The 16,447-nt window shown below is 33.3% G+C and overlaps 1 protein-coding gene across 2 annotated transcripts; it reads left to right on the top strand.

Moving 5' to 3' along the window:
• The first annotated feature begins 6,278 nt into the window (after positions 1-6,278).
• LOC142626330 (phosphoglucan phosphatase LSF1, chloroplastic) lies at positions 6,279-12,780 on the top strand. Of its 2 annotated transcripts, XM_075800154.1 has the most exons (10): positions 6,279-6,708; positions 6,857-6,963; positions 7,891-8,326; positions 8,496-8,567; positions 8,749-8,870; positions 9,204-9,419; positions 10,228-10,333; positions 10,647-10,759; positions 11,489-11,633; positions 12,173-12,780. In XM_075800154.1, exons 1-10 carry the CDS (start codon positions 6,358-6,360, stop codon positions 12,290-12,292), a joined length of 1,788 nt encoding a protein of 595 aa, XP_075656269.1. In that variant the 5' UTR covers positions 6,279-6,357; the 3' UTR covers positions 12,293-12,780. The 2 variants fall into 2 exon arrangements, with proteins under 2 accessions (XP_075656269.1, XP_075656275.1); XM_075800160.1 differs by lacking the exon at positions 6,279-6,708 and having other exon boundaries at positions 7,875-8,326.
• Positions 12,781-16,447: the final 3,667 nt, after the last annotated feature.

Below are 16,447 nucleotides of genomic sequence, written 5' to 3' on the forward strand. Positions count from 1 at the left end.
TTTCAAGCCCTTTCCCTTTTGATTGTGGGTCGGGAGTTCGAATTGTGTCCTTACAAATAATAAAAGCATGTTGTAGTAGGATCTCCTTATCCCATGGTGCTCCTTGTATGGGGTTCTTACTTTTGTATTTTTTATTTTCATTTTCCTAAAAAAAGTGTTCTTTATTTTCATCAATAATATTTTTTATCTTTTATTTAAAAAAATTAAATAATAAAAGCATTTTTAATCCATCTCAAATTATTGATGTATATTATGGTGCAATAAGTTAATTATGTGCTTGACTATAGGTATAGGATGACTTTTGTTTCTTCAATGGAGATATCTAACATTCAAATACCCTCATTATAACTATCAAATTATGAAAAGAACTTTCTCAACAAAATAAAAAAAAAATTATGAAAAGAAATTTTCAAAGATTTTCAAAAGTATTCAAGACATTAAGACACGCATTTCAACTTTATATGTATATTGTTACATTCTTAACACTTTACATTGATTTATTTTCTTAATTTATTTTGAAAAATCAAATTACATATTTAAACTTTATGTATTTAGGCTAGTCTCTTTATTTGATTTATACTGACCATGAATTGATTATTTTATTTTCTTTATTTTAATGATATTTTGAGAAAAAAGGAATATACTTTTTTTCCCCATTATTTCAATTATTTTATTTTCTTTATTTTAATGAAATTTTGAAGAGAGAGTGTGGGACCCACTAATTAATAAGGTAGTTTCTAATTTGGGTTAAACTTATTGCATACGAACTTTTTTACATAGTTTTACACACCTAAAAAAATGACTAAAATCACGATTTAAAACCATTTTTCAAGCAGTGTGACATATGGTAGAATCTCATACTTTTTCACATGGGATCTTTGCTTTATAGATGCTACTAATATGCAAGGATAATTGTCTTTAGTCTTATTGCGAATAGAAGTAGTCTAAAGACTATTACTCCAAATAGCACGGACGGACCCAGAAAAGGGCTTGGGCCCCTCCCCTGGCCCCAAAAAAAAAAAGAAACTATATTTTGTCTTTTTTTTTTTAGTTAGGCCCCCTCTCTTCTAAAACCTTAACCCCCGTTAGCCAGCCTAACCCAACTTAGACAACCCATCCCAGTACAACCTAAGCCATTTTAATACTATATAGATGTCTATTTGAAGTTTTTAAAATAAAAATTTCCGCTTATACTTTGCCCCCTAGCTTGAAATCATGGTCCATGCTTGAAATAGATGCTTTGATTTTTTAATTATTTTTTCAATAGATGTTATTCATTTCAACTAATTTGGGTTGAGACCTTTATTCTTGCTCATATCAGAATGGGCATGTAAATTGACAATGGTAACTAATGGTCATCAATCTCAAGTTTAAAAGATGCTAAGAGGGCCTTGAGTTGCATTACACTTTACAAAACTAAAGCGCAAACAAAGTTTCAAGACCAGAGGTGGAGTTAAGAATTTTTATTTGGGGGCTAAGTTATAGCACTAATATGTTTATCAAGACAACCCCTACATACACATATACACACACTTTTTTATTATATACACACACTTTTTTATTTGATAAGTTATATATATACATAAAAAAAAGCTTAGTCTTTTTAATCAAAATTATGTTTGATGGTTGTTGATACCCATTTTCGCGACACATTTTCTACAAACCCGATTCAACCGAGCCCAACTTCATTGTGGGCTCAATTCATGTATTATATTATATTTTATTCTTTTAAGCATGATCCAAGCTCATGTGACTTATGGGGGAAATTGAGGAAGTGTGGTTTGGAGGGTATAGGTTGGTTCCTTTCAGACTTTTTGAATGAGCCCAGCCCATGTGTGCTACCAAGTGGGCAAGGGACACTAGTAGCACCTTAGGCTCATAGAGGAGGTCTTATATCCAAAATTTTCACCCCGAAATAGCTTTTATGCTCTGGGTGACTGTGACCTAAAGTTTCTACTCTAACCCAATTTTACCTTTAAAACATAGTTGGCTCTCATTGGCCAACTCCATTTGCTAGGCCTCACTTAGGTGAGCCTCCTAATGGTCTGAAATGTCTGACCAAAGGCAACCAATTAGAGTAAACCCCCTTTATTTCCAAAATTATGTAGAAAGCTTACCAAACTCTTCCCTAAACAAAAGCAACCCAAGCCAAAACACCAAATTGGTATCATAGGGGATAAAAGTCTCTTCCACTACTTAGAAACCAATCATTAGCAACACCCCAAACACTATATAAAACTCTCTCTTCAGTTCAAAAATAAACTAACCACGTTTTACCCACATACCTGAAATTTCAGAGAAAAGCTCATTCAGCCAGTCAATAATCTCACAATTCCGAAGTTTGGGGGTGGAAATATTGGTACAGGAGAACCTTCCCTCTCTTTCTCACAACTTCTCTCAATTTCCTCTTCTCGATAACTGTGGGTCGAAGTTTTAGACTTGTTGAGTCACGTTTTCCCCATAGAGCTGAAATTTCAAAAACCCACTGAGCCAAGAAACATTCTCACAATTCTGGACCTTAGGGGTGGAAATATGGGTACAGGGGAACCTTTCCTCTCTTCCTCACAATTTCTCTCAATTTTCTCTTCTCGGTAATTGTGGGTTGAAGTTTTAGACCTGTTATGTTTTTATGTTTTTTCAGCACTTTTGTTATTTGTATTTTGATTCTCTCTTGTCAAAACACCATTAGCTTTTTGTTCATTATACATTTGGAATTTTGGGCTTAATTCTCCACAATAAACACTTCTAAAGAACCCAATGGGAGTTTTGGGCTAATATCACATTTTTTATCATTGTCGAAAAAATGTCCCCGACAATGGTGATCTTTCATAAAATAAAATTCATTTTTATCATTTTTATAGTGAAATTCTTAAAAAATTTCATTTTTGATACAAATTATCAAATTTTATATTAAAGTAAGTAAAAAAAAAATTTCAATTGAACTATGAGATTTTCAAAAATATGAATGATCCAAAACTTGGGAGAATAAGTTAGGTTTCAAACATATTTGAAGCTATCTTGCTCTAACTCATTATGTGGTAACTAAAGAGACATTTCATGTGTAGTTTCAGTGACATTATTTTTTTAATAAGTCAATGACTTGTAATTGCTATATAATTGGTTGAAAAAGATGTAGATTCAAATATATTTGGTGCCAAAATTTATCAAATATTTAATAGATATAAGAGCACATTTTACAATAAAAAATAGAATTGCAAAAAATAATATCGTCTCTGTAACTATTAGACCAATTATTTTTTTTAAGAGTATCATTGAACTAAATCAAATATTTGGAGAGCTAACTCTTATTTTTGTAGACTAAAATTTGAAAACATTAAAATAATTATATATATTTTAAAAAATTTCAAAATTTTTGGAGGCCATACCCTTACATATAGCTACGCCCCTGTTCAAGACAATGCTTGTTAAAATACAAACCACTTATATCCGAATCCAAAATATCCCATTAAGTTCACAGGTGGACTCTCATACAAATTGAATATAATCACTATTTTCATATGTACCAATTTTAGCTAGGCTATCTGCATATCTGTTTGCTTCACGTAGACAGTAGCCAAATCTCACTTGGGAAGCTGAATTGGACTGGTCATAATGTTGGAAAGTTGACTTCATAACAAGTGAGATTATTTTAACATCTTAACAATCACTTGTTTTGTACAAAAAGTATGCATCAAATTTGGATCCCCAGTACATATTAATTTCTTGCTGATGTGATTTAGAACGAAGTGCATTGCCATAATTAATGCTTTTGTAAATCAATCTCACTTTCGTTGTATCTAAGATAGCCTTACTCACACATAAAATAAACACATCGCCAGCACATGACAGGTGATTATTTTACATCCGAGAAGTGAGGATCATGCTCTTTTAATTTTTATAATTATTATAAAGAAGTTTCAGCAATCAATATGTTCAAATCAATAGTTAGGTGCTATAAAGAGGTATGGAATACCCTCATTTATTAAGATAGAAGGTCGTATTCTTTTCCTCGCAGTCCTACACGGAACAAAATATAAGCTACGTATTAATTTGATTAATTACTTCTTCTTCTTTTTTTCTTTTTTTGATTGGGGATTAATTACTTCTAAACCAAGCAGAGCATAATTTTTTCTGCGGAGCTAACAAATCAGTTTGTTCTAGTCGTCCAAAATCATAGTTGTTATTATAGTACAAAAAAATTGTATTAAAGAGTATATTTTTTAATACAAACGTCTCACGCCCCCATGCCACACTTTTTTGTTAGTATGGTAGGTTGGTTCTTCCCTTTTTCACCAAGAATTATTTAATATATGCTTAGAATTCACATGTTGTGAGACATTTATTGTAGATAATGGATACATGAGATATCCCATAGTTTTTTTTAGAGGTTTAACTAAAACTATCGAGGTCAACTAAATCACAAACCTAGATTGAGTGGATAGCATAAAAGGGGATCAATAGCAAGATCATTGGGTGAAATTATTCAAGTAATGATAAGATCACGTCATCTCACTTATTTGGTTTACCTAGATCTGATCTAATTATTTGACCTAATGACATTGTTTCATTAAATATGAGAATCACGTCAGCTACTTAACCGGGTATTATAGAGGATTTAATAATTTCTCTCTTTTTTTTTCTTTTTTTTTTTTTCATTTGACAATTCCTATATTAAAGTAATAGGAATTCAACACAAGGGATTTCAGTTGCATTTGGAGGCCTTTTAATTAAAACAAAACTTAGATATAGTTTCTTAGTTGTGCCAATTGGCACTATAATTTAGGGATAAAGTGTTGATTTAGGGATTTTGTCTTGTGCTCAACACTTCACTCCAAGACTCAAGTTTTTGCATTTTTTTTTTCTCTTTCAAATGTTAGGTTTTAAGCTCAATACAATGTAATCTCATGAATTCCAATGACTTATTTAACAATAGATCAAGACAACAAAAAGGTTAAACGACTCAAAATGAAATCAATCAATCATTCCTCGTTGCAAAGTTGCCAAGCATATCACCTTAAATTAAAAGGCCTCAACTGTAATTGAAATCCCATATGTAAATACTTATTGCTTTAGTTTAAGAATTGTCAAATGAAAAAAAAAAAAAAAAAAAGAAAGAAAGAAGAGAAATTATTAAATATTGTGTACTACCTGTTGATTAACTGACATGATACTCTAATCCAATGTCCCTGATTAAATAACTAGGTTATATCTAAATAGAACACATGAGTGAGATAAGATAATCTAGTCATTGAATAATTTTTTTTGGTAATTAGGCTATTGATCCTTTATGCTTTGGTTTTAACTACCACCAATCATCAATAGTACTTCGTTGGTAGGCATCCACAAGGATTGACTTATATGTTTTAATTTGAGCGCCCTGCCTGGAACTGATGTAGCTTAACTAACTATCATTTTGAAAGGGTTTGGATCCAGATTATTTTTTTTGCGTTTTGCTTTCTTTTTTTCTTTTTTTTCTTCGTTTGCTGCTGCGGGGGGACAAATGTGCAGTGTGCGTACTGTGCGCGCACTGTTCACGTACTTTTTTAGCAATTTTTTATTAAAAATGGGTCCCGCAGTACTATTCACACATTTAAAAATTATTTTGCTATAGTGTTTTCAGTTTTTAATTTTCAGTAATAAGTCCTATCCAAACGGACCATTTTTGTTTACCAGAAAAAAAAAATCACCGCCAATTACCAACTGCCACATCACAATAACCTTTTTTTTTTTAAATCACAATAAGCTTTGATGCTAGATAAATATTTATTTATTTATTTACTATGCTAAATAAAGTATTTAATAGAGTCTATCAAATAATAAGTCCATCCAATGTGGAGGGACTAGAATAGAAAAATTTGGGCCGACTATTGTCATTTATAAATGCCGACTATCGTTTGCTTGATTCTGAAAAAAAAAAAAAAAATGCTATGTTTATAACTTTTTCACAATAAATCATAAGTGATTAGTTGTTATTGGTTCATATTTGAATTTAACACGAAGATTACTTTTTTACCTCAATAATAACAACCAATAACAACCTGCCACTTAAAATTTATTGTAAAAATATTATGAAAATATTATATCCATCTTATTTCTAAATAAAAAATCTTGCCTTTGCTTTCTTTTGGAACATTTTGTTTGAGGTGTAAAAGTGCGTGAGATTGATGGATGGGAAAAGCAAGCAAACAAAACAAAAAGGTGGCGTCTCTAACACAGAGCCACGTGGACCTTCAATTTCTTACTTAACGCGACTCGGTGGCGGCTTTCTGTCTATCTTTTCTTTTTGGCTCTTCTACTCTCCACTCTCCACTCTCCACTCTCCACACTCGAGCTTCCAGCAAATCCTTAATCCCCAAAATGCCCTCGTCTCTGCAACTGCAATCCTCTACTTTCAGAGCTCTCCATCTCCATCGTCTTCCAGTGTCTTCGTTTTGGGGCAATGATCTCTGCTCCTACAACACTGGAGGAGGAGCTCTCAAGCTCGATGCTGCTGCTAAACACAGCAACAGGAAGAAGAAGAAGGAGAACCTTCTTTGCTCCAATGGCGGAACCTTTAGGGTTTTCGCAATGTCCAATGCCTCCCCTCCTCCTCCTCCTCCGTTCAAGATGAACCTCAACGAGTACATGGTCACTCTCGAGAAGCCACTTGGTATCCGATTCGCTCTCTCCGTCCACGGCAAAGTCTTCGTTCATGCTCTCAAGAAAGGGGTATTTTCCACTCTTTTTCTTATATTCTTGTAGTAGGACTTCATGATTGAATTGATTATGTGAAAGATTGATTAAATTAAGGTTTAAGCAGTACAGTATCCAATTTATGATAATGACTTGACTTTTTTGAATTTGGGGTTGTGGATAGAGTAATGCAGAGAAGTCAAGGATAATCATGGTGGGTGATACTTTGAAAAAGGCAGGGGACTCATCTGGGAGCAGGCTCTTTGAGATCAAGGATTTTACTGATACACAGTATGCTCTTTTTTTAGTCATCTATTTTACTTTAAAGCATATAAACTGATTTTTTATTAGAGTTTTAGTTTATTAATGATCATAATTCTGATTCTGCGAATGCATTTCATCTAAATGCGCAAAAACACTAGTCCTCTCTGTGAAACCCACAATTGGAACCCACCCTTATGTGGGAAAGAGGGTGTAATGTAATACACTCTGTGTACTGAATAGTTTCACCAGATTGACCTACTACACATAATATTTACCATATTTGAGGAAAAACTGCATAGCCCATCAGGGCTGAAAAGCCCTTGGATTTCCTGTTAATTGGTTCTGGCGGGTGGGGTCAGCTGTCAATAGGATTTTGATTGACACTGAGAATTATTGTACAGTATGCTCTGTGATGTGCAATTAACCTGAGTGAAGTTCTCCTATGTTATTAATACACACACGCCACATTTGATCATTGACGTGGGAGTTAGCATGTTGGGCTACTTGATTAACTTATTGCATTGTTATGACTGCTCAATTTTTTGGCACTGATATTGGATTATAATATACTTTACATTCAGTGCTTGTTGTGGCATCATATAATACAACAGCGAAGGATAGTGCGTTGTTGTCGTTCTGTTCTTTGATTGTCTCTGTCAATGAGTAAAACTTCACTTAACAAAGCCTTTGCTACTGGGTGGCATGCCATTGTTGCATATGATAAGTTCAATATCTGAGGCAAAGTTATTGTGGGTGGCATAATGAATAATTGCTTTGTACTAGATCTGTTTTCCGGCCAATGCATATATTTTCTTTCCTTGAATAACCATGCAGTATTTTAGTGTCGAAGTTACCTTTATATATTGCAAAGTTGCTTTATGAGGTAATTGTCAAAGGTGTGTTCTGTTCATAAGTGTTTTTGTTTTTATTTTTTCCAGTCTTTGGTTTCCTCAGGAAGATGCTGAAAGAGTTATCAGGACCTTTTTGCCTGGTCCTTGAGAGGCCCTTCTCTCCATTTCCAATTCACCAACTGCATCTTATGAGTGATCTTGATGTACTATTTAATAGAGGTCGAGTTTCTGTTGCCAGCTGGAATAAGAGTATATTGGCATCGAATTTTCAAACATCTTCTGAAAGTACTGGGAATCCTGGATTTGTCATGTTTTCCTCTAAGTTTCTAACATCCCAAGGATGGAAACTTTTGAATGATCAAAATGGACTTGCACAACCCATAGCCACGAGTGAACTTGTTTGTCTTTTTTCTGAGGAAGAGTCTGGAGATGGAGAATGGGCTCATGGGAACTTCCCACTTGAGGAGTATGTTAAGGCACTGGATCGTTCTAAAGGGGAGCTATACTATAATCACTCCCTTGGCATGCGATATAGTAAGGTGTGATGTTCAACAATTTTTAAACTCTATGCTTCTATTATATTTAGGAACTGTATACAGTTTATGCTATTAATTCATTGATAGTGCTTCAATGTTACACTTGGAAAGATAATTTAGTACAGCACTTATAGTATGTTGTTAACATTTTTGCTGTTGTTCATTTTGTTAGATCACAGAGCAGATATATGTGGGTTCATGTATTCAATCAGAAGCTGAGGTGGAGACTTTGTCAAATGTTGCTGTGAGTGCCACCTGTTTTAGTTGTGTTGGAAGGAGCAAGTGTTCATTGGGTCTGCTTCCTGCAATTAATTTGCATTTGTGGATGATTATCATGTTCATGAATGCTCTTTGAAAGGGGTTTTTGCCTATTCCCATTCCATGTCTCTCTTGTTACTATAACAGCTTTTGAATTTCTGCTTCAGGGAGTGACTGCCGTTCTAAATTTCCAAAGTGGAATTGAAGCAGAAAATTGGGGAATCAATTCCAAGTCAATCAACGAATCATGCCAAAGATCTAATATTCTCATGATCAACTATCCTATAAGGTAAGCAAAAGGTTCTATGGCATATCCTATTTTGAATAATAGAAGTTTCTTATATTAATGAAGTACTGTGTCTGTTATCAGTCTTATGATGCCATGTGTGTACTTGTGGTAAAGTGTGTTTGTAATCATTTTTCTGAATCTTAATTGCCTAGATATTTTGGATTTGTCACTTGAGTTGTTGAGAACATTTACTTAAAAAAAAGGTGTTGAGAATATTCTATATCTGGCTTGTTCTCTGAACATTTTGTTCTTATATGTAAATGATGCTAGACATTTGATGCTTCAATATATATTCTACTTATACAATCATTTTGCCTTGGTTTTATTTTGCAGGGAAGGAGACTCTTTTGATATGAGGAAGAAGTTACCATTTTGTGTGGGACTTCTATTACGCTTGTTGAAAAAGAACCATCGTGTTTTTGTTACTTGTACTACTGGTTTTGATCGATCTCCAGGTTGTGTGATTGCATACCTGCATTGGATGACAGATACTTCCCTTCATGCAGCTTATAATTTTGTCACTGGGTTACACATATGCAGGCCTGACAGGTTCCTCTCACTGACCATCCTTTAGTTTGGTACTTTATTGTTGGTGATGCTAAGGAGCATTTGATCATGATATGCATCTCAACTTTAAAGATCCTAAGTTATGATATATGAACAACAATCTCAAGTATTTTAGCCATAATCCTCGTGTTAGCTGCTCAGCTATGACTGTTAGCTAAGGTTCTTAGTTGTCTGTCATTAATTTTATATATATTATTTCTAAAAACTCATATATATGTGAGCACACAGTAGCCTGTTTTTAGTTAGACTTCTTATGTTAACTATAACCAAAGTATTGGTATATTTCTTCCACCCAGAATGGTATGGAAAAAAAAAAAAAAAAAAAGAACAAAGATTTCCTAATTAGTATTATGACAAATTGTCCATTCAGATATGATGATTTGATCAATATTTTAGACAGTTTCTTCAAAATTCAAATGAGAAAATGTATGCTGATAAATATATAAGAAAGGAAGGCGGCAACTGGTAAGGTATTTTAGAGAGAGAGAGAGAGATGCTTTAATAACTTTGGCAAACATTGTTTAATTCCAATTGTAAATACTAACTGCGATAGCAACAAGGAAATTTTTTTCATAGCTTAGATTTACACACATCTAGTACTTGTATGAAACCGATGTTAAAGTGAAGTCTAGGATCTGAAACCTGAGGAACTGTAAGTCGGTGTGAGCATCTACTTCGTATATGTATAAAGCATGCCTTTAATCTAAGGTGTGTCATTCATGCTCTACTGCTGCTTTAAATTATCTTTTTCCTTAGCTTGACAAAGCATCTAAAGCAGATATTTATGCAGACCAGCAATTGCTTGGGCAACATGGGATCTTATAGCTATGGTAGAAAAAGGTGAACATGATGGTCCTGGAACCCATGCTGTGACGTTCATATGGAATGGGCAAGAGGTGAGTGACAATTTCAGTTTCATCTTCACTGTACTTTTCTTTTGATTTTTTATAACCTAAAATGAAGGAAAAGTTTCACATTTTCTCTTTCTTGAAACTTTGTTCTTTAGGAATAGGCCAATACACATTGTATTTGATGATTTTCTCTTATGAATAAAATTATTTTACTCTATATATATATAGAGTAATTCTGTGAAAGAAGTTTAAAGCATTTTAGTTTTTGAACCATTATATCAGCTGTAATAGATTCAGTTATGACACACAGGGTTTTGATGGTTGCTTGTTGTATGTCCACTTTGTCTCTGCATTACAGGGAGAGGATGTAAATTTGGTAGGTGATTTTACTGGAAATTGGAAAGAACCAATTAAAGCAATCCACAAGGGTGGATCTAGATATGAAGTTGAAGTTAGACTCTCACAAGGAAAGTAAGTGTCAAGCTTCACGTTCTTTCTCTTAATTATTTGTGAGGATTTAGAATACTAATCAATCTGCCATATTTCATCTTTGCTGATGTTGCGGCTCAAGAAGAAGTTTATGCATCGTAGTCCCTAGGTCCTGGAACTGCTGTAGTTATCTAAGAAAAGAGCTCCTGTATTGTATATAATTGACTGGTACTCAACAATTTTCAATTCCTGAAAGAGAGGAAAAGTCACAGTTCAGTAGTATAAAGTAACTAAACGCTCAAATTGTATGTTGTTAAACATAATAATAAGAAATAATGCCAAGAGCCTTGCAGCTCAACTAGCACTTTTTTGTTTTCCAACGGAGACATCTAGGGTTCATATTCCCTTTCCCCCAACCATATCAAAAAAGAGAAAAAAACAAAAAAAATCTAGCTTAAAATGGGAGCTTGGCTTTTGGCCACTTTCTTCGATGCATAATTCTTTAGATATTTCTCCACTTATCTTTGTTAAAAATGTGGTCTCATTATAAGATTTATATGATAGTAAAATGTAAAATTCTGCAAGTTAGAAATCTCTGTCACAATCTATAAGCACAGTTGTGATTCATTTGTGGACGTACTAGCCTTTTAGAACACCATGCAATAATTTAACTTGTATTCCACACACTGGAGGAATATATATATATATTCTTGGTAACTATAAATATGCTTTCTGTCTATTGTGATTTAACTTGTATTCCACACACTGAAGGTACTACTACAAGTTTATCATTAATGGGCAATGGAGACATTCAACTTCTTCACCTGCAGAAAGGGATGAAAGAGGCAACCTTAACAATGTAATTGTGATTGGTGATATTGCGAGTGTCTGGCCTTCTGTTCAACAACAAAAGAAGGTTTGCACGCTTTGTCTTGTGACATTTTGCATATATGAACTTGAAATGTATGTAATCTCTTTCGTTTGCTGCACTTTCAAATACCAGAGATTCATCATTTGTTGTGGTAACCTCTCATGTTCAATACTCTGTAGGGTTGCAATTAGTTTTGATGAAGAAGCATTATGCATAATGACTAAGTTTACAGTATAATTGTGTTCTTTCCTTTTGTTTCACCTTGTATTTTACTGAAAATCAAAGTTTATGCATTCAGCAGAAAAGAAATCAAAGTTTATGTACATAAAACAGCTATGTTTTTGTTAAAAACTTGTTTGTTGTGTCACGTGCTTTGCTGCTTGGCTTTACTTGTTCCCATTTAACGGTGGTGGCATTGCCCTTAAAAGGATTATTCATATTTCAAAAAAAAATAAATGATAACTTATTTATTTTGGGGAAAGTTGTATTTTCCTTGCTTTTGCCACATCATTATTATATTATTAATGCTCTCACTTCTGGGGTTGTATGTTTGTTCTAATGATGGCTTTCCTCTGATGTTTTAGGATGTGAATGTTGTGAGGGTGATTGAGAGGCCTCTGACAGAAAATGAGCGGTTTATGCTGGCAAAAGCAGCTCGGTGTGTTGCATTCTCCATTTGTCCAATCAGACTAGCTCCCAAGTAGTTGGGCATACAGTACCCTAGGCAGCGGAATGGCTGTTAAATTCTCTGATACTGTGGCGTTACTACCAGCCCTTTTTGAGACATTAATAATCATGTATTGGTTCTCTACATTCTCTAGTCATCCTCTTTTTGACTGAGTTCTCAAGGTATTCTCTTTCAGACTTGAAATTATCGCACCAATTACTTTATGAAGTGGTGGGCTAAAAAATGATGCATATTCATATATGTCGAACCTGTTGTAATTAGCGAGGCCAACTTTCTGGTGTCTTTCACTCCTACTGAGAGAAAATGAAATCATACCATATCCACGGAATATAACTACAGTGTATTATACAATGTCAGCCCGATTCTATGATTATTTCTGTTATTGTTGATGGCTCCCCAAGGAACAGCTTGCTTATTACCCAAAAGAACCTTTTATTCTGTTTGATGTTGAATCATTTGGATTTTAGACCATAGACATATATATTGCTCAGGGTTTCAGATTTTTATACCGTCTTTGGTGTAATAGGTAATAATTCTGTTCTACCAGGAAAAATGAAAGATGCTAAAACAAAAAAGTCTTAGTTTTAAAATCTTAGGGCCAGTTATGGATCCTCAACTCAACAAATTAGTTACGGTTGGTTACATGTATTATTTTTCCTTTATTTTATTCTATCTCAAATCATATTAAGGGAAAATGAAAGATTTTGCTCCCCCAAAAAAAAAAAAATGATTACTATGGGTGAATCATTCATGATTCATGCTGCCACAAAGCATATTTTAGACATGGCTATGCGGGTGTGATTAATTGAAATGTGGTTGTCACTCCATGGCATTTCATAACTCCGCATCCTAAAATGAACATATAAAACTTTTGGATGATGCAGCGTGAGTTGTCCCATAAAGTCCTCAAAACTCAATTAGTTATTGCAACACCATGAACAATGCAATGCGTTCGCTATAGATGATTGGGCCATATTAGAGACTATAGTTGTATCTGAGAAGTTAAGCATAAAATCCATGTTACTATCGACTTGTTTTGGCTAGTTAGATTGTAAACAATACCTTGTTAGCTGATTGTGGGTATGAAGTTACTAACTCGACCAAAAAAGAAGCTGCGACGCCGTTCTCGAAGTGCATTTAGCCTCATTAAACCTGCATGGTGGGTTTTTTTTTTTTCCTTGGGCCATTCCATAAAAATGACAATGAGATGACCACATTTCTTCTGAACATTTGAAAATTCCTATTCGTGGTCCTTTTAACTTAAGTTTTGCACGGATATAAAGAGAAATGTTGAGATAAAAAAAAATTTAAGATCCTTTTCATAACATGCTGAGGATTCTATTAGTGCATCACTTTTTCATATCATTGACATTGTTTTTATTATATATTAATTAAAATATGCCACCCTAATAATTGTGAAAACAGGTCTATCATTAACATTATTTTTATTATACACCAATTAAACTATGTCACCTTAACAATTGTAAAAATGATTTAGAAATTTATATTAACACTTAATGGAATTATTGAGATATGTAAATGTTAAACACAATCAATATCCTTGTCATTGGTAACTTTACTTATTCAGAACAGGAAAAAAGAAAAAAAGAAAAAGGGTACGGTCTATAACTATAAGAAGGGGATTAGAAATGTTTTGCAATTCCTTATGAAATCTTCGAATTAAAATACTGTGAGACGTGCAATGCAGCCAGTCTCCTGGCCATCGAAATTCAGATTGTACAAGCTTGGTAGTTGGGACAATATTAAGTACATGTGATCAATTAATTTCAATGAACTTGTTATATTTTCTTATCAAATAAAATTGTAATATTAAACGAGTACTCTATTATATAGGATGATTTTTTAATAAAAAAAAATTTGATGCTGATCCATCAGTTCACCAGCGTGACACACATCAAACATAAGGTGGTTTTGGTCTAAGGTGGGTATTGATTTGAAAACCAATTAATTGAAGGGAACCATGGGTTTGCCTTATTTACCAGGAAGAAAATGCTTAAATTGGTATCAATTTTACTATATATTTATACACAGTATCAAATTGAAATAAAATGCTCACAAATGTGGCCATGAACGTAACTATTAAATTTCAAAAATAGTATGTACGTACGTTAGATCCTAAAGCACATAAATGTGACTGTAACCTTCTAGTTTTTTTTTACATGATCAATAATGTCTCCCACGCACGTAGGTCTTCACTTGACAAAAATGTTGGGTAAAATATACAATGACAACAGGATGTTGACATTCTTCTTGCAAAATGTTGACATTATTGCTAGGCCAAAAGCTTAGAAATCTTAAAGTTTCAAAAAGACAAATACTCAATCTTCCTCCCCTCTCAGGGTTATTCTTGTGAGTCAGTGAAGCTGAAATTTTTCTCAAGAAAAAGATCACGAAAAAGCATATTTGCAAGTGAAAATGTTTTATGTGATTACAGTGCTTCCTTTCTTGAGGTTGTACCGGTTTGCATCAACTTCTCTCTCTGTCTCGACACACATGCCTACCCAACGTACAGGTGCTCATTTATTTGATTATGTTGGCTGTAATTTGTGAATCTTGCTCAGCTGTGATAGACTCTTCAAGTCCTGAGAAATTATCTCATACATTTGATATATGCATCTTAGTCCTTTTTATAATGTGTGTATCTAAATGAAACTAGAAATTATCCGCCTAATTTTTGCAATTATAATAGTACATATAGTCATTCCCAGTGCATGTTAGGCTTAATTAGTAGCATTTTAATTAAAGGCTGCACAAACTCAAAAGGATATTGTATCTTGTGCCGCAAAAACGAATATTAAGAGCAACCATATCAGCTCATCTATAATCTTCTAAAATAGAAAAAAGTACCAATTTTACACATTCTAACCTAAAAAACACCAACATCAATCTTTATAAAAATGTGCAAATATACACCATGGCCATGTAAATGAACAGTAATCATGCATATATGCACGGTTACTGTTCACTGTGTAAATGACTTTTTTATTTCTTTTTTCCTCTCTTCTCTCTGTACCTCTCACTCACCTCACAGTGTAAAGAAATGTGTATAATATTTTATTTGAATATTTTACACTGCTCACTGTGTAAAAAAAATGAATATTTTAATTGAATAAATATGTATAATAGACAAGCTGATGTGAGTGTTTTGTAAAAATAGGTTTGCAAAATAGAAAAAGTAGGTTTTAAATTTGTAAAATGGAAAAAAATTTCCACATACTGATGTGGATACTCTAAATACGCTATGTCCCAGTATGTACTTCTGTTTCTTTTTTAATTTTTTAATAAATGGTTTGACAATTTTATTAAGAAAAATGATTTAATTACAAATAATGTCTATAAACTTCTAAAATAGAAGAAAGGAATGAAAGGACATTCCTCCATCCACACTATAATATTAAGTTGAAGGCTAAAACTTATTAAACGTATATTTTATAACTAAAAACGTAGCTAGATTCAACACACGATTTCGAATTAATTGAATTCATGTTTTTAGTTATAAAACATGTGTGTAACAAACAATGCTCTTGGTGGGTTAAAAGGAGGCATATTGGTTTATTGGCATATGAGCTGTAGCAGTTGGTTGTCAAACTTCTACGAGAATCTATAGAGTTTGTGCGGCCTTTGATATGCTACTAAGCCTAAAATAGGGAATGGCTGTAGATAAGTTTTTGATTGATTGCAGTTGAGTTAGCCCGTTAATAAGTTCTAGTTTCATCTATATCCACACATTGTAAAACACGTTATAAATGAGAGGATGCTAGTATATATGCACTTTTGTTGTCTAGTTTAATCTTTGAGAAGTTCTGACCCGAATCTATTCAATACACCTATAGGGTAGTTCTTGTAATCAAATAATTTTTTTTGTGAAGAATAAAAAGGAGTCAAGTTAGTTCATAAGTAGGTTACAAGATTAGTCAGTAGTAAAATTGATAAAAGTAGAGTCAAATTTGTTAACAAGTTGTTAGTTAGTTGTTATTTATTTTAGTGAATAAGTCTTATATGTATATTGTATAAATAATTTGTAATCCATAGCATTTCATCTTTGAAAAAAACAACATATCTTTTCTCATATTTTACCCTCGAATTCTCTCTTCTCCCTTTTCTTTTTTTCTTGGAGGGTGATTGCATCAAATTAAATCGGTTCTCATTC

Source organism: Castanea sativa, chromosome 1 (assembly GCF_040712315.1).
Source record: "Castanea sativa cultivar Marrone di Chiusa Pesio chromosome 1, ASM4071231v1".
Classification (NCBI taxonomy): domain Eukaryota; kingdom Viridiplantae; phylum Streptophyta; class Magnoliopsida; order Fagales; family Fagaceae; genus Castanea; species Castanea sativa.

Excerpts from the sequence above, each read along its gene's own strand:
- LOC142626330 (XM_075800154.1), top strand. The coding sequence starts at position 6,358 with ATGCCCTCGTCTCTGCAACTGCAATCCTCTACTTTCAGAGCTCTCCAT. Across the intron at positions 8,568-8,748 it reads AGACTTTGTCAAATGTTGCT|GGAGTGACTGCCGTTCTAAA; the intron begins GTGAGTGCCACC and ends TTTCTGCTTCAG. Across the intron at positions 8,871-9,203 it reads ATGATCAACTATCCTATAAG|GGAAGGAGACTCTTTTGATA; the intron begins GTAAGCAAAAGG and ends TTTATTTTGCAG.